General features: G+C 42.8%; 1 protein-coding gene across 1 annotated transcript in view; it reads left to right on the top strand.

The window, feature by feature from the left end:
• LOC126285394 (cuticle protein 8) overlaps nt 1-7,783 on the top strand; it is a 36,533-nt gene extending 28,750 nt beyond the window's left edge. Inside the window, exon 3 of the mRNA XM_049984739.1 lies at nt 6,067-7,783. Within this exon, the coding sequence (XP_049840696.1) occupies nt 6,067-6,348 (282 nt within the window). The 3' untranslated portion in view covers nt 6,349-7,783. The remainder of the gene's footprint in view (nt 1-6,066) is intronic.
• Nucleotides 7,784-24,029: the final 16,246 nt, after the last annotated feature.

Here is a 24,029-nt window from a genome sequence, read left to right as displayed (position 1 = left end):
GCACATCTGGACGGATTAGTGCAACACGACTCCCTCCCTCCATAATCCAAATTCCCGTTCACGTATCAGCCCACTTGATACTCCCCCTAAACTTGAAGCGCATCTGCCCAATGAGCAGGAGACCCAGATTCGAATCCTAGCCTTGGTACACTTTTTCATTCGTCGCTTCAGTTAGCATAATGAGGATGTTTGGAAATTCCCGTTACAAAATTCTAGGACTTGTACATAGGAGTGAGTAGACAATATTTTGAATTGGAAGTCCTGTCCGGAAACGATGCTACAGCATATTTAAAATATATTTGATCGATAGGTATGGTACATATTAATAATGGTGAGAGATGGTTACGTTGAATTGGCTGATGTCATTTGACGTCTGACCTGGTATAAATACATCATGTTTGAGATTTAAAAAGGTCTCTAGTATCATATAGTTTAATTTGAATGAGAACCAGGTACTTTTTCTTTCCTCCGTGAGTCTCTATAAGAGTGGTATCTTATGCAGGATAGTGCCTGTGCTATATTAACATCAGACATGGAAATGAAAGGGAGAAAATGAAGTATGGTTCCTACATATAGTTTACTCTGTCCGCTTGGCATGAAGGGGCAAATGAGCTTGATGTTGCAATCCCCCGGACAGTGTAGCTCTCCTCGCCCCGATTATTAAAGAATTTTGAGTCTGTTTAAAGTTGCACACTAACAATAATGTAAGTTGTAAATAGTCAGTTCTACATTAGTAATTATGCCGATTGGTGGAGTGTAAAACACACAAAGAGACAGAGAGAAAAAAAGCAAGTGAATAATAATTCGCGACTTTTGTGTTCTGTCGAATACCTTGTTTTCCTGTTCAGCTCTGGTGTTTCTCCCATTATTCCGCAAACTTTGTGTCCGTAGTTTGCTCAGACGTTTTTATTTAAGCGAATGTCGTCGTAGTTACGAGGGGTAGACTGAGTAGACAAGTCCAAAGATCCAGATTTAGGATGTATTTGTTTCCTTAAATCATTTGGACTCTATACTTTCTGACGACCCTCATGTCGACAAGGGATTAAATTCTAGCCAATGAAGTTTCAGCCGATCTGAGCGCAGGGTCCCACAAGGTTGCACTGGGAATCAACGTAACCTACTGCAAACAAGTTGCTTATGGCAAGGCCAAGACTGTCGGGTGTTGATGAGACGCCCCTAGTCTAGATGCAAGTGGTGCCCCAGAGCCAGCAAGTATGCGAAAAAAGTGGTACTTCTAAAAGACCAAGAGCTGTTGATATAATATTTATCCATGTAATAAGAGTTTCTAGGTTGCTATCTTAAGGAGTTATACAGTTATTTACAACAGCCAACAACACAACTTTCTTACTGTCATATCAATAAAATACAAGCCACCCTGCGCCACTGTCGTCGACAGGAAAGTTCATTAACACTCAACAGAAAAATCTGCTAACAAAAATAATTAATATTCGCATAATGTCAATTAGGTTCCATCTATATATGTGTGGGCGTGGTCAGAACTATAATGGATAGAGAATTCTTGTATCAACAGATCTTCGCGGTTTTGAAATAATAATTTCTTTTACATTTTAGATTGATTCCATGTTACACATCTTTAGGAATTCTTCCAGCTGTTCCTTTCATTCAACCGAAAGGGTATTTTAATCTGTAAACTTGTAGCTCTCTCAGTTTTCAGAGATACAAATATTTTGATTCATCTCCACAGAACTATATGCTGTTTATAATAGAATTCCTGTATCTATAAATTCTTCTACACGAAAATCGCAAACAAAAGATTGTGTGTTGATGTCTCCACCAATACTGCTTGGTGCTACTCACATTTATGCCATATAATGTTAATAAACTAAATTAATAAGTAACCTGTACTTAAAAAATGAAAACTGCTGCCTCCTCAGTTTTCTCTGCTGCGTTTCAATTAATACTTGCTTAATATTTACTTCATTACAAACATATTTTTTCAAAGAAAATATTTATATTTTGACATACTTAGTCTCATTTCTAGTACATTACTGTATCTCATACACTTGGAAGAGAGTGAGACCGGGTCTATCATGTTATTCATTTTGTACATTAAGCAAGCAGTAATGGAAATCAAGGGAAAATTTAGAGTTGGAGCTAAAGTTCAGTGAGAAACAATACAAAATTTTGAGGTTTACAGATGACATTGTAATTGTGCCAGAAATAGCAAATGACTTGGAAGAGCAATAGAATGGAATGGACAGCGTCTTGAAAGGAGTATATAAGACGAACATTAACAAAAGCAAAACAGGAAGAATGGGATGTAGTCGAATTAAATTAGATAATGCTTAGGGAATGATATTAGGAACGAGAAGCTGCAAGTAAAGGACTTTCGCTTTTTCGGTAGCAAAATAAATGATGATGGAGAAAACATAAAACGTAGACTGGTATTTGCAAGAAAAGCGTTTCTGAAGAAATTTGATACAGATGTGTTAGGAAATCTTCCCCATCGGTATTTGTCCTCATTGTTGCTATGTATGGAAGTGAAACATGAACATGGACAGTTTAGGCATGAAGAGAAAAAGGATTTTGAAATGCGGTGCTACAGAAGAATGTTGAAGGTTTCATGGGTAGATGGCGTAACTAATGAGGAAATAGTGAAGAGAATTAGGGAGAAAAGAAATTCGTGGCACAACTCGAGTAAAAGAAGGGTTCAGTCGATAGGACACATTCTGAGACATGAAGGGATCACAAACTGAATATTAGGGGCAAGTGTGGGGGTTTCAATTCATAGAAGGAGCCAAGAAATGAATACAGTAAGCGAATTCGGAAGGATGTAGCAGTTATTCGGAGATGAAGAGGCTTTCATAGAATTGAGTAGTATAGTAGTGCCAAACCAAGCTTCGGACTGAAGATCACAACAACAACAACAACAACATAGTCTTAAAACAAACATTACTATTTGTCATGTGATGAGAACTTTTCAGCCCCTGAATCTATTGGGTTGGAGCATAGTTCGTAGCGTTTTCCCATAAATTTAAAAAACACAACAGATACACACAACAGAGGCTTTAGTCATTGATAACATATTCTCCTTCACTAATTACAACAGTCTGTCAACGCTGGGATTTTGGAATCCGTGACTGAAGAACTCAAGTTATTTTGAAGTGAAGAACTCGTCGAACTTTGTTCGGAGATCATTTTCATTCGGAAAGGAAGTTCCTTGAAGGATGTTCCATAGTGCTCTTGGTCAGTCTATCAGAATGCAGGCTGGCGTTAATCGTGGAGTAGCATCGTTTCACGCAGTTTTCCTGGTCGTTGTTCTTGGGTTACAGTTCAGGAAAGCAATTCGTAGCACACCACACCGTCGCTGTTACACCAGATGCATAACAATATCTTTCGTGGATGAGCGTAGGCCTTTGTATGGAGAGTTCCTGCCCTATATGAGCTCACTCATTCCTTCCTTCCCTTTACATTAGCATGAAGAGACAATTTCTCGTCACCAGTAAGAATACAGGACAGGATTATTCAGAGCTATTTAAGAGTGAAGCAGAGATGCACGGACGGTCACCTGCTGACTTTTATCATTTTGACTCAGAGCAATATCTTTGAAACTTCTCCATTGTACGCAAATGCCGCATGATGGTAGAATGATCAAAAAATGGTTCATTTGGCTTTGGGCACTATGGGACTTAACATCTGAGGTCATCAGTCCCCTAGACTTAGAACTACGTAAACCTAACTAACCTAAGGACATCACACACGACCATGTCCGAGGCAGGATTCGAGCCTGCGACCTTATGAATCGCGCGGCAGAATGATCACAGTGCATCACGTCTGCGGTTGCTCGAGCACACTAACGTGAATCATTTGTGGGTTAATGCGTTTAATCGATCATCCTTAAAACGAGAAAACCGCTTTAATTTCGTGCTCTGTCAAGTGGCATTATCCCCACACACGGTACAAATGTTTCTGGTTGCGTCTGCCGCTGTCACCCCTCCTCTGAGCTCAAACAAAAGAGTATGTCGGAAATGTTACGATTTCTTCATATGGCACTCAATTTTCTACCGGCCAAGCTCCACTCACTATCTAGAAATGAGAAGATGACAATATTACACTCAAACATAAAGCCACAGGAACTGAAATACCAAAATGCAAAACAAAAACGCTAATACTTATGCATCACCCTAACAGATATTTATATACGAGGGTTGTGCAGAAAGTAAGGAACGATCGGTCGCGAAATGGAAACCCCAGTGTAAATCAAAACTGTTTTCTTTGCACATTTAGCTACACCTTCCAGGTACTTTTCTACATAGCCGCCGTGCCGTCTTAGACATTTGCCAGATTGTTATTGCAAATTTCCAACACCGTCGTCAGAGAAGGCAGCAATCCGTGCTTTCCGATAATTCTCTGCGCTGGTCTATAGAGCATAGCCTGTGTCCAAGTGTTGTCTTCTTAGCCAGTGCTTCATGTGAACAGAGATGATACTCACGACGAGCCAATCATTGCTGTGTTTACATTTTCATTTACATTTATACTCCGCAAGCCACCCAACGGTGTGTGGCGGAGGGCAGTTTACGTGCCACGGTCATTACCTACCTTTCCTGTCCCAGTCGCGTATGGTTCACGGGAAGAACAACTGCCGGAAAGCCTCCGTGCGCGCTCGATTCTCTCTTATTTTACATTCGTGATCTCCTCGGGAGGTATAAGTAGGGGGAAGCAATATATTCGATACCTCATCCAGAAACGCACCCTCTCGAAACCTGGACAGCAAGCTACACCGCGATGCAGAGCGCCTCTCTTGCAGAGTCTGCCACTTGAGTTTGCTAAACATCTTTGTAGACGATCTCTGTGACGAAACGGTCCGCTCTTCGTTGGATCTTCTCTATCTCCTCTGTCAACCCTACCTGATACGGATCCCACACTGATGAGAAATATTGAAGGATAGGTCGAACGAGTGTTTTGTAAGCCAACTCCTTTGTTGATGGACTACATTTTCGAAGGACTCTGCCACTGAATCTCAACCTGGCACCCGCCTTACCAACAACTAATTTTATATGATCATTCGACTTCAAATAGTTCCGTACGCGCACTCCCAGATATTTTACAGAAGTAACTGCTACCAGTTCCGCTATCACATAATCACACAGTAAAGGATCCTTTTTTGTATGTATTCCCAATACATTACATTTGCCTGTGTTAAGGGTCAGTTGCCACTCCTTGCACCAAGTGCCTATCCACTGCAGATATTCCTGCATTTCGCTGCAATTTTTTAATGCTGCAACTCCTCTGTATACTACAGCATCATCCGCGAAAAGCCGCATGGAACTTCCGACACTATCTACTAGGTCATTTATATATATTGTGACAAGCAATCGTCCCACAACACTCCCCTGTGGCACGCCAGAGGTTGTGGGTGATCTAACATTTCCCATGGAAAAAGTTGCAGAAGCGTCTTCACTGCCCCTGCAAAGTGCTTCTGAGAATTGCCATGAAGAAGGAAGTGCTTAGCAGTTGTGTTAGGTGGGTTGCATTCATTAAGGCGAAGCCTCTCAGCGGGCCCTCCTACTTGGCGGGAGACATTGTTGTTTGTAGACACCTTTACTCGCTGACAGTGCGCTCACAACTGAAAAGATCGTCTTGATGCAATCGACAGGCATGCTAGAGACACTGCCTGTGAAAAGCCTCTTCGGATTTTCCCAGCAGTTTCCAATTCGCGACCGATCGTTCCTCACTTACCGAGTAGCCCTCGTAATTTCAAAAATGGTTCAAATGGCTCTGAGCACTATGGGACTCAACTGCTGTGGTCATTAGTCCCCTAGAACTTAGAACTACTTAAACCTAACTAACCTAAGGACATCACACACATCCATGCCCGAGGCAGGATTCGAACCTGCGACCGTAGCAGTCGCACGGTTCCGAACTGCGCGCCTAGAACCACGAGACCACTGCGGCCGGCCCTCGTAATTTGCAGAGTGGCTAATAAGGTTTATTTTAACTTTCGTTCGAACTAGTAGGCATTCAAATTTCTTGTTTTATGTTAGACAGGAGCTTGCTGAATAATCTTTCCATCGTGTCTACATCCCTGGTTTCCTCTGCTTTCAGGCGTACCCGAAGTACGAGTTCAACTACGGCGTGCACGACGCCCACACCGGCGACATCAAGCAGCAGTCTGAGGCGCGAGACGGCGACGTGGTGAAGGGCAGCTACTCGCTGGTCGAGCCCGACGGCTCCACCCGCACGGTCGAGTACCAGGCGGACGACCACAACGGCTTCAACGCGGTCGTGCACCGCACGCCCGGCGCGCACCCCGTGGCCGTGGCGCCCGCCGTCGCCGTTGCGCATGCGCCGGTCGCCGTGGCGCACGCGCCCATCGCCTACCATTAAGCCACGTCCGCCAGGCGGCGCCGCCTCTGCCTAGTCGCTCACTTTAAGTCGGAGTGCGCAGGCTCCGCAGTCACACGGCCTCTCCCTAACCAACCGGGACCTCCATTTTCTGCAGTATGTTGACAATAATCCAATCGCTGGATGATCCTTATCTAACCTCTATCTTTCCACCCCTAAGTATTCTGAGTCCTACTACTCGCATCCGAGGGCGAACAAAAGTTAGAACTCATGTATATGCAAGGTGCATAACAGAAAGTAAACTCAACCGTCGTGACTGTCGTGAGAAAATCAAGAATCTGCTGTCACATTTTCTTCAACCTCTAGGGAACAACTACTTGAATGACGATTTTCAAACACTTCAGTTCTCTTAATTTTCCTGGAACAGATGTGTTCAGTCCTCCGATTCTTATGATACCTATAAGATACACTGAGACATGAGTCGCTTGGAGGAACACATCGGCTACACTACGTGTGTTCTAGTCATAGACGCCAGTTGAACTTCACGCAGACCCATGATAGTTTCCGCTTTCACACTGTCATTAGTCTCTACAGCAAGTTCGACCAACTTTTATTTTACTGCCTTTACCTTTCTCTTAATTTTACTTCTTTCTTCTCTTTGCGTCCCTATTCGTTCACATACGATGCCTGTAGCTGAGCGTACTCTAATTAAAGATGGAAGTCGACCAAGAGGTGATTTGTTGCAGAAATAACCATAACCAGTGTTTGATAGGCAAACGAATAGTAGTAATTACCGACAGCCACTGTAACGGTCGCTACTACCTTATAGCTAAATCTTGGCTCGTTTCAGACAGTAGTATTCTTGCAATACTACTTGCTGTAGATTTAGTTTCCAACAGAATCATGGTACTTTTATATGATGACACTCTGAATCAAAGCGTAACAGTTTCTGAGACACTCTGCATTGCTTTCATCTCTACTTCTGGAGTGAAGTCCATTCTGCTATTTCCATATCAATTAACACTCCGCCAATCCTTAAGACTATCTGATTTCCTCTTGTATTTTAATCTCAATTACGTAATACGCACAGTAACACCTTCTAGTCTCATACTGGGCAACGAACGCAATCTAATCGCCGATATAACTTAAAACGGTACACAGTGTTGTAACCGGCTGACAAGTACTGTCGAAGGTGTCTGAGCCGCCGTGTCCGCTTGGAGTCTGCGCCCTCCGTTTCCTCAACCATTCCCTATCAGCCCTCCTACGGCGCCGCCAGCCCTACCTACTCCAACAGTCGCTCGCCCCATCCACTCATACTGCATGCATGTTGGTGTTGTTTGTACATTAGCTTTCGCTCATAGGCGACATATTCATGTGGAGGTGTTAATTATAATTCATGTTTTCATAAACAGCATGGCTATTCATTTTTATACGTCTATTTTTCAAATGTAAAATAAAGTTATTATCAAATGATTAATTTATTATTTTATTTTCATTCTCTATAAGTATTTCTGACATCTGAACTGCTCCAACAGGTCTGAGGCAACTACAGTTAGTTATACATACATGGTGTTGAAATAACATGCTTTTAGAAAAGATATCTGTGTAACGGTTAACCACTTGTACATACAATATAGATTTCTACACTGCGTGATATACACGGCACAATAGCACTTATTTGGACAAGCAGAAATTTTCACAGAACGTGCACAGAACACATAAACTGTTCCATACACAATCAGTTCACAAAATCAGCCACCGAAACACACATAAAAATACTGGACACTGGTTCACAAATATAGAAAAGATTAAGATAGACGATCACTTCTAGAAGTCGAGTGCACTGCATACAACGTAGGGATTAAAAATTTTCGTACGCCACAAAATGTGGGGACAAGCTAGATAGTCAAGCTGGATAGTCAACCCATTAACTATTTAATATTTATTCTGACATGTACTAATTTTAGTAAATCCGTAAAAATGTTTCAATCATTTCTTCCGAATTTAATTACAGTAGCCGTACAACCGAGAAAGCTTTATGAAGATGGTATCTGTTCTGAAAGTTTGTGCCTCGAGCGGGACTTGAACCCGGGACCTTCTGCTTACATGGCAGACGCTCTATCCATCTGAGGCACGGAAGGCATAGACAATAGTGCGACTGCAGGGATTTATCCCTTGCACGCTCCCCGTGAGAGCCACATTCCCAACTTAATCCCGGGTTCCAAACCCAGTTGAGGCACACATTTTCAACTGTCCCCGTTGATGTATATCAACGCCTGTCGTCAGCTTAGGGTATTGATTTTCATTCTAAAGAGCTGCATGGTCACCGATGGTATCTGTTCTTTCATACATGTCCGAAAGAACAAATACCATCTTCATATAGTTAAGGCTAACCGGCCACTGACCTTCTTCTTACGAGCGGATGCACATGCATTGCCCGATCTCTTACGGGGCTCGGTAAGATTGTCTGCGGCGAGTAATGAGTGTAATGGACAGAGGCACAACGAATGTAGTGTGCAGAGTTTAAGTTAGGAATGTGGGTCTCACGGGGAGCGTGAAAGGGATAAATTCCTTCAGTCGCACTATCCTCTGTGTCCTCGGTGGCTCAGATGGATAGAGCGCCTGCCATGTAAGCACGAGATCCCAGGTTCGAGTTCTGGTCGAGGCACACAACTGTCCCCATTCATGTATATCAACTTATGTCGACAGCTTAGGGTATTGATTTAATTATCATTTCAAAGAAACCTTAATCAATAGAACTGTATAAATTTGAATGTAAATCATAATTGTTATTTCAAAGTTTCTTGAAGTCAGTCACAGCACCTACAAGCGACAGTGTAACGTTCACTGATCAGCCAGAGCGTTATGACCACCGACCAACTATCGATACAAACACGTGCAGGATTTAGTAGCGTCACCTGGCGAGGGATGACTGCTAGTCAGACATACGCACCGTGCATGCACTATCAGAGAGTGTGGTGTCCGTGTGAAGAATTGGGAGGTTGAGCGATATACCTGAGTTTGACCTATGACCCGGAAGCTCGGCACGAGCATTTCGGAACGTGCAAGACGTGTTGGGTGTTTGAGGATAGCCACGATGAGCGTCCTCAACAAGTGGCGAGACCAGACGTCGTCGGGTTGGCCGGCCACCTCTCATTACAGACTTTGGACGTTATAGGCTAGCCAGACTGGTATAATACGACAGGTGGCGTACTATGACGGAAATAACATCAGACTTCACTGCTGGGCAGACTGCAAGTGTGTCTGAACACACAGTGCATCGAAGACTCCTAGTGATGGAGTTCCGCCGCCGACGGCCCTTACAAGTGCCAATATTAACACCACGACAGCGGCGACTATGACTGAAACGGGCACTGGAGCACCGGCAGTGGACGTCGGTGCAGTGGCAGAGCGACTTATGGTCCGATGAACCCCCATACTTTCTTCATCATGCTAACGGGAGGGCGCGAAACCGTCGTCCTCCAGGAGAATAGCTCTTTCAGAAATGTACTTCGGGACGGAGACAAACTGCGGACAGCTGCATAATGCTCCGTGGAACATTCACACAGGCATCCACGGATCCAGTGGAGTTCGTGAAAGGCACCATGACGGCCAAGGTGTATCGTACACTGTTTGTAGGCCACGTACACACCTTCGTGACGATCATCTAACGCGCCGTGTCATAAGGTCAGGAATGTGATGGAATGGCTCGAGCGAGGAACAGAGTGGTGACATCCGATTGACACGCTGGCCTCCTAACTTGCCAGATCTCAACCCGATCGAACACATCTGGGATGTGATTGAACGTGGCGTCATGGTTTATCCCCCTGTCCTCCGAATTTACAATTTTAACCCTGCCACTACTTTTGTAATGTAGTATGCTGTTACCTACATAACAGAAATCCAGTATCTATGTTGCTCTTACTAAAATTTAGTTTTGTTTCCAAATAAAGTGCACCATTGGAGGATAGTCCTATTTATAGGGAAAGCAATTCAGTAAAGTTACTCCTTTTACAGGATTTGACCGTGTGTTGTGTCTAATTGATAAGTAAATCATACTATTCACTTCTTTTCCTAAGATCTTACACAGCAGTTACATAGAAACGCAGTACAAATAATAATATATTGAAGCTAGGACAACTCAGTTCCAACTTCATTTAAAGCACTAAAATATCTACTAATGGTCGCCAGCCTACCCAGGCAATGAAACAGTGACGTATTTGAAAAGCAGAATTATGAATTTTACCAACTTTCTTGCTACTATTTAATTTGGTTCTTCAAATTAATATTACTCCACTTAAAGAACGCCGGCCCGGATGGCCGAGCGGTTCGAGGCGCTACAGTCTGGAATCTGGAACAGCGCGACTGCTACGGTCGCAGGTTGGAATCCTCCCTCGGGCATGGATGTGTGTGATGTCCTTAGGTTAGTTAGGTTTAAGTAGTTCTAAGTTCTATGGGACTGATGACCTCAGAAGTTAAGTCCCATAGTCCTCAGAGCCATTTGAACCATTTTTGAACTTAAACAATGTTGGACTACAACCTTATACATTACGTTTTTATAACAGAAAAAGACCAGTAGATAACTTCAAGGAAGCTAAAAAATTTGGCTGGGGGGGGGGGGATGCTTTAGAAAAGCACTTTCCATAATCAACAAACTTAAATACTAAAATAGTTAGATAATAAACCACACACTTTTTCTACTGAATATTTCACTTCAAGAAACCTCTATTTTACTGGAATATACTTTAAGAAGATGTTATTCTTTGAACTGACTCTATATGGTCATTTAACAGATTCCAGTAACTTGGCTACACTACAATTGAATTTTACTCTAAAACTTTGCAATAGTTAATAAAACATAAAAACAATTTAAATGGTGTATCTATATATTAACTTGGCACTTCATATTGGTGTAAAATAGAATACTCGGATTAATCAAATATCAAGAAGGAACCCTGTATAGATGTATGATTAGTTTGAAATAACAGGTTGAACCAGTTTCTTTAAAGTTGAAGAACGATTATTAAAACACAGTTCAATTTAATGGTTTCAGCTGTACAGTACTAAAAATGCAACAATAAATCTTATCTGGTGGCTGTATGCTTGGGTGTGGCAAACTGTTGTAGCGGCTGCACTTCCCACAGTACGGCCTGCAAGTATCCTGCTGTATGGCTCAATTTCTCTTCTAGGCGTCGTTCAGTTTTACATACAGTAGCCCAACAACTCACAGGTAATGCCGTATGCCGTTTGAAGTCTTCATACGAGGCAATTTTGTGCAAATTTGCAGGCAAATTTTCTCCTGCTCCACAAAGGTGTTGCCTCAATCACTGCCGCCTACAAACTATGTGGCTTACTTGCGACGCTTGCTCTAGGTAGCGCGCCAGTTCGTCCTTGCCACCTTTTCCACTCTCCATAGCCATTTCCGTTTCAAATAAAAGCACACTGACTTTTTCGTAACACACATTTCTTAGAGTGTTCCTAAGCGTGAACATTTCTTAAATTTTCAGATTTTTATCTACATGAACAATTTATACACACAAATATTTTTAAATACAAAATGTCATCAGAAAATTATTTAACGTAATAAACAATTTACATAGTATTTTACATACATAACTGAAAAAACTTCAACCTCCAGGACGGCCACGGTGGCCGAGCGGTTCTAGGCACTTCAGTCCGGCACCGCGCGACTGCTACTGTCGCAGGTTCGAATCCTGTCTCCGGCATGGATGTATGTGATGTCCTTAGGTTAGTTAGGTTTAAGTAGTTCTAAGTTCTAGGGGACTGATGACTTCAAATTTTAAGTCTCATAGTGCTCAGAGCCTTTTGAACCATTTTTTCAACCTCCGGTATGGTACACTTTGCTTTACATGTACAGGAAATGCAGCACCAATATGTGAAAATTTTAAATTAAAAGAACACAAAAATTTTAATGAATCTTAAACAAATAATGTTATATTTTGTGTGTGTGGATGTGATGCACCTCCCTTCAGCGGCCTACCAAGGTCTCATTGTTTCCATGCCACGATGCGTCGCCTCTGCTAGTTGTGTCCAATATGCATATATCGGCTATTAAGTAGTTTGTCATAATGTTATGGCTGATCAGTGTCATTGAAAAAGGCCGTCCATTGGAAGAGACATCATTTGCCAACTTCAGTTCATACCTGGTATAACGAAAGACCAATTTCGATGTGTTTTGGAGGGTGTTCTGGGTAATAAGTTGAGGATCCAAATTTATGTTTCGAAAGGTTATCCAATGAAGTTACAGTGCGTTCAACTGATGGGGCAAATTCTTGTCTCTTGACCACTGTTATGTCAGTAAACACGACGCTGACGCCTCTGCCATAATTGCGTTTAGTGTCCCTATAGTGTTGAGGCATGCATGGACGCCATACACGTTGTCTGACGTTTTGAATACTGTCAGTCCTGTACCAAGGAGTTCTCTGTAACCAGCCTGAGTTACAGGTTGCGTTTTCTACAAAAAAGGGTGGCCTAGCAGTAGGCGTTCTCTTCCGTATCTTTGACGCTCTGTAGCGTCGTTCATATCGTTCCAGGACATGTATTCCTATCGTCAATTTATTCCTCAAGACACTCTCTACACCCCTTCGAACTCTGTCCGTTCAATTTGGGCATACCCTATACTTTCCAGAGCGCCAGACATTGTAGGTAGTTCACGTAAGCCTTTCTACAATTAAAGAAGAAAAGAAGAAGTTGAAACCTAACCGTGTCTCTTAATCTTACTTGAATATTTAACTAAAATTTTGAAAACGACTCGTCTTTTGAACTGATTCGCTTGTTTCCAGCCGAGATTCTATGATATCGCTATATGATTAGAAATATTCAGTGACAATAGTTAAACTTATCTAAACGCAATGTAAATTTCGACTACGTGTCCCTGTAGGAAACTCGTTAGTTAATAATAGCAAGGAATTCTAAAAAGCTAATGAGACCTTTGTCTAATGACTCCCTGTGATAGACTACGACTCTTGTAATGTAAATCTGCACTGCTCTGCGAAACTTCAGGGACGCGCTAGGCAAAGTATCGTAGCACAGTAACCAGTCGGGGAAAACGAATGAAACTGTGGGATCATGTTGCTAGACATCTCCCAGTCGTGCTCGGTTAGATGGGCGTCAGATGAGCGTAACTACAGCGATAAATACGGCTGGCTTCGCAACGCAGTGGTGTTGAAGCGAGGGAAGAAGACAGCGAGCAAGTACGGTGAACTATGCTGAATCTCTTCATTACAATTCGCTTCGGAGGCCACATTTGTATGACTTCACAGAAGGAAGAAGCATCGCGAAACTGGAAGAAGGACGAAATGTGACGAATATAGCCCAGCATTGTTGCACAGCGAGCGTTTCGAACCACAGTCACTGTTGCCCGAAGGAAAGGATGTGGTTGACCACAGTCAACTAAAGCAGCAGACGACCGCTACATTGTGCAGCAAGCAAGGAAGGTACAACGTCAAAAATCGGCTACAATTATCATTACATTTAACAGAACTGGAAGGCAGGCACTCGCGCTGATTACAATGTTACGGCAATTGCGGGTTGTCTCTTTGCCCGACGACCAGAACTTTATGTTCCTTTGACACGTGATCATCTGTGGCACCATATTCGATGGTGCCAAGAGTACTAGAGCAACGAGGAGTGGCGTTGCGTGTTCTTCTCGAATGAAAGCAGATTTAGTCTGAATAGTGATCCTAGGCGTACTCTCACGCCCTCACGTGGTACGAGTTGAGAAAAGCTAATACACTAAAATGTTCAAATATTCAAATGTGTGTGAATTTCTAAAGGACCAAACTGCTGAGGTCATCACCCCTGGTCTTACACACTACTTAAACTAATTTAAACTAACTTATGTTAAGAACAACACACAAACCCATCCCACACCTGACGGTGTGTGGCGGAGGGTACTTTGAGTACCTCTATCGGTTCTCCCTTCTATTCCAGTCTCGTATTGTTTGTGGAAAGTAAGATTATCGGTATGCCTCTGTGTGGGCTCTAATCTCTCTGATTTTATCCTCATGGTCTCTTCGCGAGATATACGTAGGAGGGAGCAATATACTGCTTGAGTCCTCGGTGAAGTTATATTCTCGAAACTGCAACAAAAGCCCGTACCAAGCTACTGAGCGTCTCTCCTGCAGAGTCTTCCACTGTAGTTTATCTATCATCTCCGTAACGCTTTAGAGATTACTAAATGATCCTGTAACGAAGCGAGCTGCTCTCCGTTGGAACTTCTTTATCGTTTCTATAAACCCTATCTGGTACGGGTCCCACATTGGTGAGCAATATTCAAGCAGTGGGCGAACAAGTGTACTGTAACCTACTTCCTTTGTTTTCGGATTGCATTTCCTTTGGATTCTTCCAATGAATCTCAATCTGGCATCTGTATTACCGACGATTAGCTTTATATGATCATTCAATTTTAAATCATTCCCAATGCGTACTCCCAGATAATTTATGGACTTAACTGCTTCCAGTTGCTGACCTACTATATTGTAGCTAAATGATAAGGGATCTTACTTTCTATGTATTCGCAGCACATTACACTTGTCTACATTGAGATTCAATTGCCATTCTCTGCACCATGTGTCAATTCGCTGCAGATCCTCCTGCATTTCAGTACAATTTTGCATTGTTACAACCTCTCGATATACCACAGCATCATCCACTAAAAGCCTCAGTGAACTTCCGATGTCATGCACAAGGTCATTTGTGTATATTGTGAATAGCAACGGTCCTACGACACTCCCCTGCCTCACACCTGAAATCACTCTTACTACGGAAGCCTTCTCTCCACTGAGAATGACTTGCTGCGTTCTGTTATCTAGGAACTCTTCAACTCAATCAAACAATTGGTCTGATGTTCCATATGCTCTTACTTTGTTCATTAAGCGACTGTGGGGAATCGTATTGAACGCCTTGCGGAAGTCAAGAAACACGGCATACACCTGGGAACCCATGTCTATGGCCCTCTGAGTCTCATGGACGAATAGCGCGAGGTGGGTTTCACCCATGCTGATTTCTACAGAGTAGATTTCTAGTCTCCAGAAAAGTCATTATACTCGAACATAATACGTGTTCCAAAATTCTACAACTGATAGACGTTAGAGATATAGGTCTATAGTTCTGCACATCTGTTCGACGTCCCTCCTTGAAAACGGTGATCACCTGTGCCCTTTTCCAATCCTTTAGAACGCTACTCTCTTCTAGAGACTTACGGTACGCCGCTGCAAGAAGGGGGGCAAGTTCCTTAGCGTACTCTGTGTAAATTAGAACTGGTATCTCATCAGGTCAAGCGGCCTTTCCTCTTTTGAGCGATTTTAATTGTTTCTCTATCCCTCTGCCGTCTATTTCGATATCTACCATTTTGTCATCTTTGCGACAATCTAGAGAAGGAACTACAGTGCAGTCTTCTTCTGTGAAACAGCTTTGGAAATAGGCATTTAGTATTTCGGCCTTTAGTCTGTTATCCTGTGTTCCAGTACCAATTTGGTCACAGAGTGTCTGGACATTTTGTTTTAATTCACCTACCGCTTTGATAAAAGACCAAAATTTCTTAGGATTTTCTGCCAAGTCAGTACACAGAACTTCACTTTCGAATTCATTGAACGCCTCTCGCATAGCCCTCCTCACACTACATTTCGCTTTGCGTAATTTTTGTTTGACTGCAAGGCTTTGTCTATGTTTATGTTTGATGTGAAGTTCCCTTTGCTTCCGCAGCAGTTTTCCAACTCGGTTGTTGTACCACGGTGGCTCTTTTCCATCTCTTACGCACTTGCTTGGCACATACTCATCTAATGCATATTGTACAGTGGTTTTGAACTTGGTCCACTGATCCTCAACACTATCTGTACCTGAGACAAAACTTTTGTGTTGAGCCATCAAGTACTCTTAAATCTGTTTTTTGCCACTTTTGCTAGACAGAAAAATCTTCCTACTTTTTTTAATATTTCTATTTACGGCTGAAATCATCGATGCAGTAACCGCGTTATGATCGCCGATTCCCTGTTCTGCGTTAACTATTTCAAACAGTTCAGGTCTGTTTGTCACCAGAAGGTCTAATATGCTATCGCCACGAGTCGGTTCTCAGTTTAACTTTATAGGTAGTTTTCAGATAATGCACTTTAAAAATGTCACTGGATTCTTTGTCCCTGCCACCCGTTATAAACGTTTGAGTCACCCATTCTATATCTGCTAAATTAAAATCTCCACCCAGAACTATAACATGGTGGGGAAATCTAATCGAAATATTTTCCAAATTATCCTTCAGGTGCTCTGCCAGAACAGCTGCTGAGCCAGGGGGCCTATAGAGACATCCAGTTACCATGTTTGAGTCTACTTTAACCGCGATATTCACCCAATTTATTTCACATTTCGGATCTCCGTCAATTTCCTTCGATACTAATGCACTTTTTATCGCTATGAACACACCTCCTCCTTCACTGTCCAGCTTGTCTCTGCGGTATATGTTCCAATCTGAGTTTAGAATTTAACTACTGTTTACATCTGATTTCAACCAACTTTCTGTCCCTAGTACTTTGTGGACATTGTGATCGTTTATTAATTAATCTTGCTAAACATGATCGTTTTGGTGGTCCAAGTGCTATGGCGAGGGGGGGGGGGGGAGGATATAATTATATAATTACATAATGTCGTGGGTTTACTGCCCTCCAAATTTTTGAACACGGTATACTCATCACACAATGGTATTGTGACAGTGTACTCCTCACTTTCCCATATGTGTCTTTTCAGGTGTGATTTCTGCTCTGACTTCAATGTTATGGATGACAGTGAACGACCTCATCGAACAGCGTAGATGGTAGAGCTCTTGCAACGATACGAAATTCGACGAATGGACTGTCCTGCCCGTTATCCCGGATAAAATCCCATCGAGCACTTGTGGGGTGTGTTGGGAGAGGTACTGAAGCACGTCCACATGTACAAGGGACATCCAGCAGTCATCTACGGCGCTGATGCAGTAGCGGAAAGCCCAATCATAAGAACTCATTACCAACCTTGTGGCCAGCACGGGAGCGGGTTGTTGGTTGGTTAATTGATGTGCTGGAGGGGACCAAACAGCGAAGTCTTCGGTCCCATCGGGTTACGGAAGGATCGGAAAGGAAGTTGGCCGTGCCCTTTCGAAGGAACTATTCCGGCATTTGCCTGAAGCGATTTTGGGAAATCACGGAAACCATAAATCAGGATGGCCGGACGCGTGATTGATCCTTCCTCCTCTCGAATGAGAGTCCAGTATGCTAACCACTGCATCACCTCGCTCGGTGAGCATCTACATTTACATTTATACTTCGCAAGGCACCCAACGGTGTGTGGCGGAGGGCACTTTACGTGCCACTGTTATTACCTCCCTTTTCTGTTCCATTCGCGTATGGTTCGCGGGAAGAACGACTGTCTGAAAGCCTCCGTGCGGGCTCGAATCTCTCTAATTTTACATTCGTGATCTTCTCGGGAGGTATAAGTAGGGAGAAGCAATATATTCGATACCTCGTCCAGAAACGCACCCTCTAGAAACCTGGCGAGGAAGCTACACCGCGATGCAGAGCGCCTCTTTTGCAGAGTCTGCCACTTGATTTTGCTAAACATCTCCGTAACGCTATCACGGTTACCAAATAACCCTGTGACGAAACGCGCCGCTCTTCTTTGGATCTTCTCTATATCCTCCGTCAACCCGATCTGGTACGGATCCCACACTGGTGAGCAATACTCAAGTATAGGCCGAACGAATGTTTTGTAAGCCACCTCCTTTGTTGATGGACTACATTTTCTAAGGACTCTCCCAATGATTCTCAACCTGGTACCCGCCTTACCAACAATTAATTTTATATGATCATTCAAATCGTTCCGCGCGCATACTTCCAGATACTTTACAGAAGTAACTGCTTCCAGTGTTTGTTCCGCTATCATACAATCATACAATAAAGGATCCTTCTTTCTATGTATTCGCAATACATTACATTAGCCTATGTTAAGGGTCAGTTGCCACTCCCTGCACCAAGTCCCTTTCCGCTGCAGATCTTCCGCATTTCGTTACAATTTTCTAATGCTGCAACTTCTCTGTATACTACAGCATCATCTGCGAAAAGCCGCATGGAACTTCCGACACTATCTACTAGGTCATTTATATATATCGTGAAAAGCATTGGTCCCATAACACTCCCCTGTGGCACGCCAGAGGTTATTTTAACGTCTGTAGACGTCTCTCCATTGATAACAACATGCTGTGTTCTGTTTGCTAAAAACTCTTCAATCCAGCCACATAGCTGGTCTGATATTCCGTAGGCTCTTACTTTGCTTATCAGGCGACAGTGCGGAACTGTATCGAACGCCTTCCGGAAGTCAAGGAAAATAGCATCTACCTGGGAGCCTGTATCTAATATTTTCTCGGTCTCATGAACTAATAAATCGAGTTGGGTGTCACACGATCGCTGTTTCCGGAATCCATGTTGATTCCTACAGAGTAGATTCTGGGTTCCAAAAAACGACATGATACTCGAGCAAAAAACATGTTCTTAAATTCTGCAACAGACCGACGTCAGAGATATAGGTCTACAGTTTTGCGCATCTGCTCGACGACCCTTCTTGAAGACTGGGACTATCTGTGCTCTTTTCCAATCATTTGGAACCTTCCGTTCTTTTAGAGACTTGCGGTACACCGCTGTTAGAAGGGGGGCAAGTTCTTTCGCGTACTCTGTGTAGAATCGAATTGGTATTCCGTCAGGTCTAGTGGACTTTCCTCTGTTGAGTGATTCCAGTTGCTTTTCTATTCCTTGGACACTTATTTCGATGTCAGCCATTTTTTCGTTTGTGCGAGGATTTAGAGAAGGAACTGCAGTGCGGCCTTCCTCTGTGAAACAGCTCTGTAAAAAGAGCACGTTGGAGAGCATGCAGAGTTGGTAGTGGTGATCACACAGCCAATTAACAATTATGTCCAGTCTTTTGTAATGCTCTGGGCAAATCATAAATCGCGATTTAATTAATGTCTTTGAATAAAAGTGTCATTCCTGTTTTCTGTTCGTATTTTTTTCCGATTACCTTCTGCACTATACTGTAACTTTTCTTTCTATGCACGGTCCAAATTTAAACGAGCTATGCGACTTGACAGTGACATGCGAAATTCACTTTCGGGCTTAAGTTTTGCACACAAGTGCCTTTGCCATCTGTAATACCTGAAGCTAAGTATCTAAGAAAATGTACTTCAGAACTCTGATGATTATCAACGAAACTACGTAAAAGACTGATCTAATGGTTTTGCTGCCACTGGAACTGTGTGCATCAATCAATAGCAACAGCTAATTTTCAGTGTAGCTGAAAATATTAAGCAAGACAGAAGAATAATGCGAGGTGATACAAAGCAACTGCATTCCTTGTTGTATCAAAGCTGTTAATTTAGACCAAGCGACAGGGCAAGCCCAGTACTGGTCGGGTAATGAGACGCTATATGGCTACATGATCATACACAACAGACAAATGCTGATACTTTATTATAAAGTTGATCCAACACTAAAGCACTTTAATTACAGGACAGGCAGCGTAACAGCCAAAAAATCTCCAATTTTACAACACAAGCAAGGAATGACATAACCAAAGCAATTTTATTTCTAATAGTTGAGAGAAAAGCAGCTTGAACGCCGCCAAGACACACGAATGTGTGTGTAACGCATTTTGATATAGTTATCCACGTGGGTATTTCTTTCCATACCTAGCACAAAGGAATGCAGTGTTCCATTAAAATTAAATAAACATGGAGCGAGAGAGTTTAATCTGCGTGAACATATCTAAAGAAACAATATGTCCTACAAAAAATGTAAATAAACCGCATGCGGAAAGCGCGGCTTAAACCAAGAGCATGTAGCAACCTCATCGAAATACGTGAAGCAACACGACGAAACTGCAGGGCAATGGCCAAAAATTAGGGCACAGTACGTCCAAACTGCTGTTGTGATCGGCAGGAGTACCGCATAATTACTGTATTCGTCCCTAAATAAGAAGGCACCAGCTGATAAAACACTGACTTGAGTATGGGGCTCCTGTGTCTGAGCACGCTTGTTCAGGAGTTCTCGTACGCCACCAGGCCAATGGGTGTTTGACGTCATGGAGGGACATACCCTCCTTAACCAGCTCCGGCCTGCAATCAGCGCCACTTCCCTAGTCTCCCTGCCTCTGATACGGAAGCAGACACCAAGGTCTCCACCAGCTATGTTCCTCCTTATTCCCGTATTAGCTGCACATGGTCTACCTACGCGTGGTCTAGGGGTAGCGTCTTTGATTTATGATCAAAATGTTTTCGGCCCCAGTTTCGATCCCCGCCACTGCCTAAATTTTGATAAATAATCAGCATTGGTGGCCGAAGACTTCCGGCATAAGAAGTCAGCCTCATTCTGCCAACGGCCTTGTCAAAGAGGGCGGAGGAGCGGATAGAGGTTCAGGGCACTCTCTTGTCCTAAAGGCGGAAGAATCAGCAATGATCAACGACATGAGGATGCAGAAGGCAATGGAAACCACTGCATTAAAGACACGTAACGTGTATCCACAGGACATGTGGCCTGTTGTTGAAGAAGTGTCATGATGATCTCTCCATTGGCAAAAGATTCTGGAATAGTCCCCCTTTCGGATCTCCGGGAGGGGACTGCCAAGGGGGAGGTTACCATGAGAAAAAGATTGAATAATCAACGAAAGGATAACGTTCTACGAGTCGGGGCGTTGAATGTCAGAAGCTTGAACGTGGTAGGGAAACTAGAAAATCTGAAAAGGGAAATGCAATGGCTCAATCTAGATATAGTAGGGGTCAGTGAAGTGAAGTGGAAGGAAGACAAGGATTTCTGGTCAGATAAGTATCGGGTAATATCAACAGCAGCAGAAAATGGTATAACAAGTGTAGGATTCTTTATGAACAGGAAGGTAGGGCAGGGGGTATGTTACTGTGAACAGTTCAGTGACCGGGTTGTTCTAATCAGAATCGACAGCAGACCAACACCGACAACGATAGTTCAGGTATACATGCCGACGTCGCAAGCTGAAGATGAACAGATAGAGAAAGTGTATGAGGATATTGAAAGGGTAATGCAGTATGTAAAGGGGGACGAAAATCTAATAGTCATGGGCTACTGGAATGCAGTTGTATGGGAAGGAGTAGAAGAAAAGGTTACAGAAGAATATGGGCTTGGGACGAGGAATGACAGAGGAGAAAGACTAATTGAGTTCTGTAACAAGTTTCAGCTAGTAACAGCGAATACCCTGTTCAAGAATCACAAGAGGAGGAGGTATACTTGGAAAAGGCCGGGAGATACGGGAATATTTCAATTAGATGACATCATGGTCAGACAGAGATTCCGAAATCAGATACTGGATTGTAAGGCGTACCCAGGAGCAGACATAGACTCAGATCACAATTTAGTAGTGATGAAGAGTAGGCTGAAGTTCAAGACATTAGTCAGTAAGAATAAATACGCTAAGAAGTGGGATACGGAAGTTCTAAGGAATGACGAGATACGTTTGAAGTTCTCTAACGCTATAGATACAGCAATAAGGAATAGCGCAGAAGGCAACACAGTTGAAGAGGAATGGACGTCTCGAAAAAGGGCCATCACAGAAGTTGGGAAGGAAAACATAGGCACAAAGAAGGTAGCTGTGAAGAAACCATGGGTAACAGAAGAAATACTTCAGTTGATTGATGAAAGGAGGAAGTACAAACATGTTCCGGGAAAATCAGGAATACAGAAATACAAGTCGCTGAGGAATGAAATAAATAGGAAGTGCAGGGAAGCTAAGACGAAATGGCTGCAGGAAAAATGTGAAGACATCGAAAAAGATATAATTGTCGGAAGGACAGACTCAGCATACAGGAAAGTCAAAATAACCTTTGGTGACATTAAAAGCAACGGTGGTAACATTAAGAGTGCAACGGGAATTCCACTGTTAAATGCAGAAGAGAGAGCAGATAGGTGGAAAGAATACATTGAAAGCCTCTATGAGGGTGAAGATTTGTCTTATGTGATAGAAGAAGAAACAGGATTCGATCCAGTATTAGAATCGGAATTTAAAAGAGGTTTGGAGGACTTACGGTCAAATAAGGCAGGAGGGATAGATAACATTCCATCAGAATTTCTAAAATCATTAGGGGAAGTGGCAACAAAACGACTATTCACGTTGGTGTGTAGAATATATGATTCTGGCGTCATACCATCTGACATTCGGAAAAGCATCATCCACTCAATTCCGAAGACGGCAAGAGCTGACAAGTGCGAGAATTATCGCACAATCAGCTTGACAGCTCATGCATCGCAGCTGCTTACAAGAATAATATACAGAAGAATGGAAAAGAAAATTGATAATGCGCTAGGTGACGATCAGTTTGGCTTTAGGAAAAGTAAAGGCACGAGAGAGGCAATTCTGACGTTACGGCTAATAATGGAAGCAAGGCTAAAGAAAAATCAAGACACGTTCATAGGATTTGTTTACCTGGAAAAAGCGTTCGACAATATAAAATGGTGCAAGCTGTTCGAAATTCTGAAAAAAGGTGGGGTAAGCTATAGGGAGAGACGGGTCATATACAATATGTACAACAACCAACAGGGAATAATAAGAGTGGACGATCAAGAACGAAGTGCTCGTATTAAGAAGGGTGTAAGACTAGGCTGTAGCCTTTCACCCCTACTCTGCAATCTGTACATCGAGGAAGCAATGATGGAAATAAAAGAAAGGTTCAGGAGTGGAATTAAAATACAAGGTGAAAGGATATCAATGATACGATTCGCTAATGACATTGCTATCCTGAGTGAAAGTGAAGAAGAATTAAATGATCTGTTGAACGGAATGAACAGTCTAATGAGTACACAGTATGGTTTAAGAGTAAATCGGAGAAAGACGAAGGTAATGAGAAGTAGTAGAAATGAGAACAGCGAGAAACTTAACATCAGGATTGATGGTCACGAAGTCAGTGAAGTTAAGGAATTCTGCTACCTAGGCAGTAAAATAACCAAATACGGACGGAGCAAGGAGGACATCAAAAGTAGACTCGCTATTGCAAAAAAGGCATTTATGGCCAAGAGAACTCTACTAATATCAAATACCGGCCTTAATTTGAGGAAGAAGTTTCTGAGGATGTACGTCTGGAGTACAGCATTGTATGGTAGTGAAACATGGACTGTGGGAAAACCGGAACAGAAGAGAATCGAAGCATTTGAGATGTGGTGCTATAGGCGAATGTTGAAAATTTGTTGGACTGATAAGGTAAGGAATGATAAGGTTCTACGCAGAATCGGAGAGGAAAGGAATATGTGGAAAACACTGATAAGGAGAAGGGACAGGATGATAGGACATCTGCTAAGACATGAGGGAATGACTTCCATGGTACTAGAGGGAGCCGTAGAGGGCAAGAACTGTAGAGGAAGACAGAGATTGGAATACGTTAAGCAAATAATTGAGGACGTAGGTTGCAAGTGCTATTCTGAGATGAAGAGGTTAGCACAGGAAAGGAATTCGTGGCGGGCCGCATAAAACCAGTCAGTAGACTGATGAAAAAAAAAAAAGGAAAGCTGCACATCGATAAGACCTCTGAGCCTGCGCCTTCGCTTGCTGACAGTTGGGTGAGGGAATCATAGTTTGGGAACCTACCAAGATGTTATCACTCTGTCCGCCCCATCCTTCCTATACCTCATTGGCACCGGAGCAGTTTGCTGCTACGTGAGTGCTGCCAGCTC

Source organism: Schistocerca gregaria, chromosome 8 (genome assembly GCF_023897955.1).
Source record: "Schistocerca gregaria isolate iqSchGreg1 chromosome 8, iqSchGreg1.2, whole genome shotgun sequence".
Lineage (NCBI taxonomy): Eukaryota > Metazoa > Arthropoda > Insecta > Orthoptera > Acrididae > Schistocerca > Schistocerca gregaria.
Note: the sequence above shows the minus strand (reverse complement) of the source record. Positions and strands in the feature narration are given on the sequence as shown.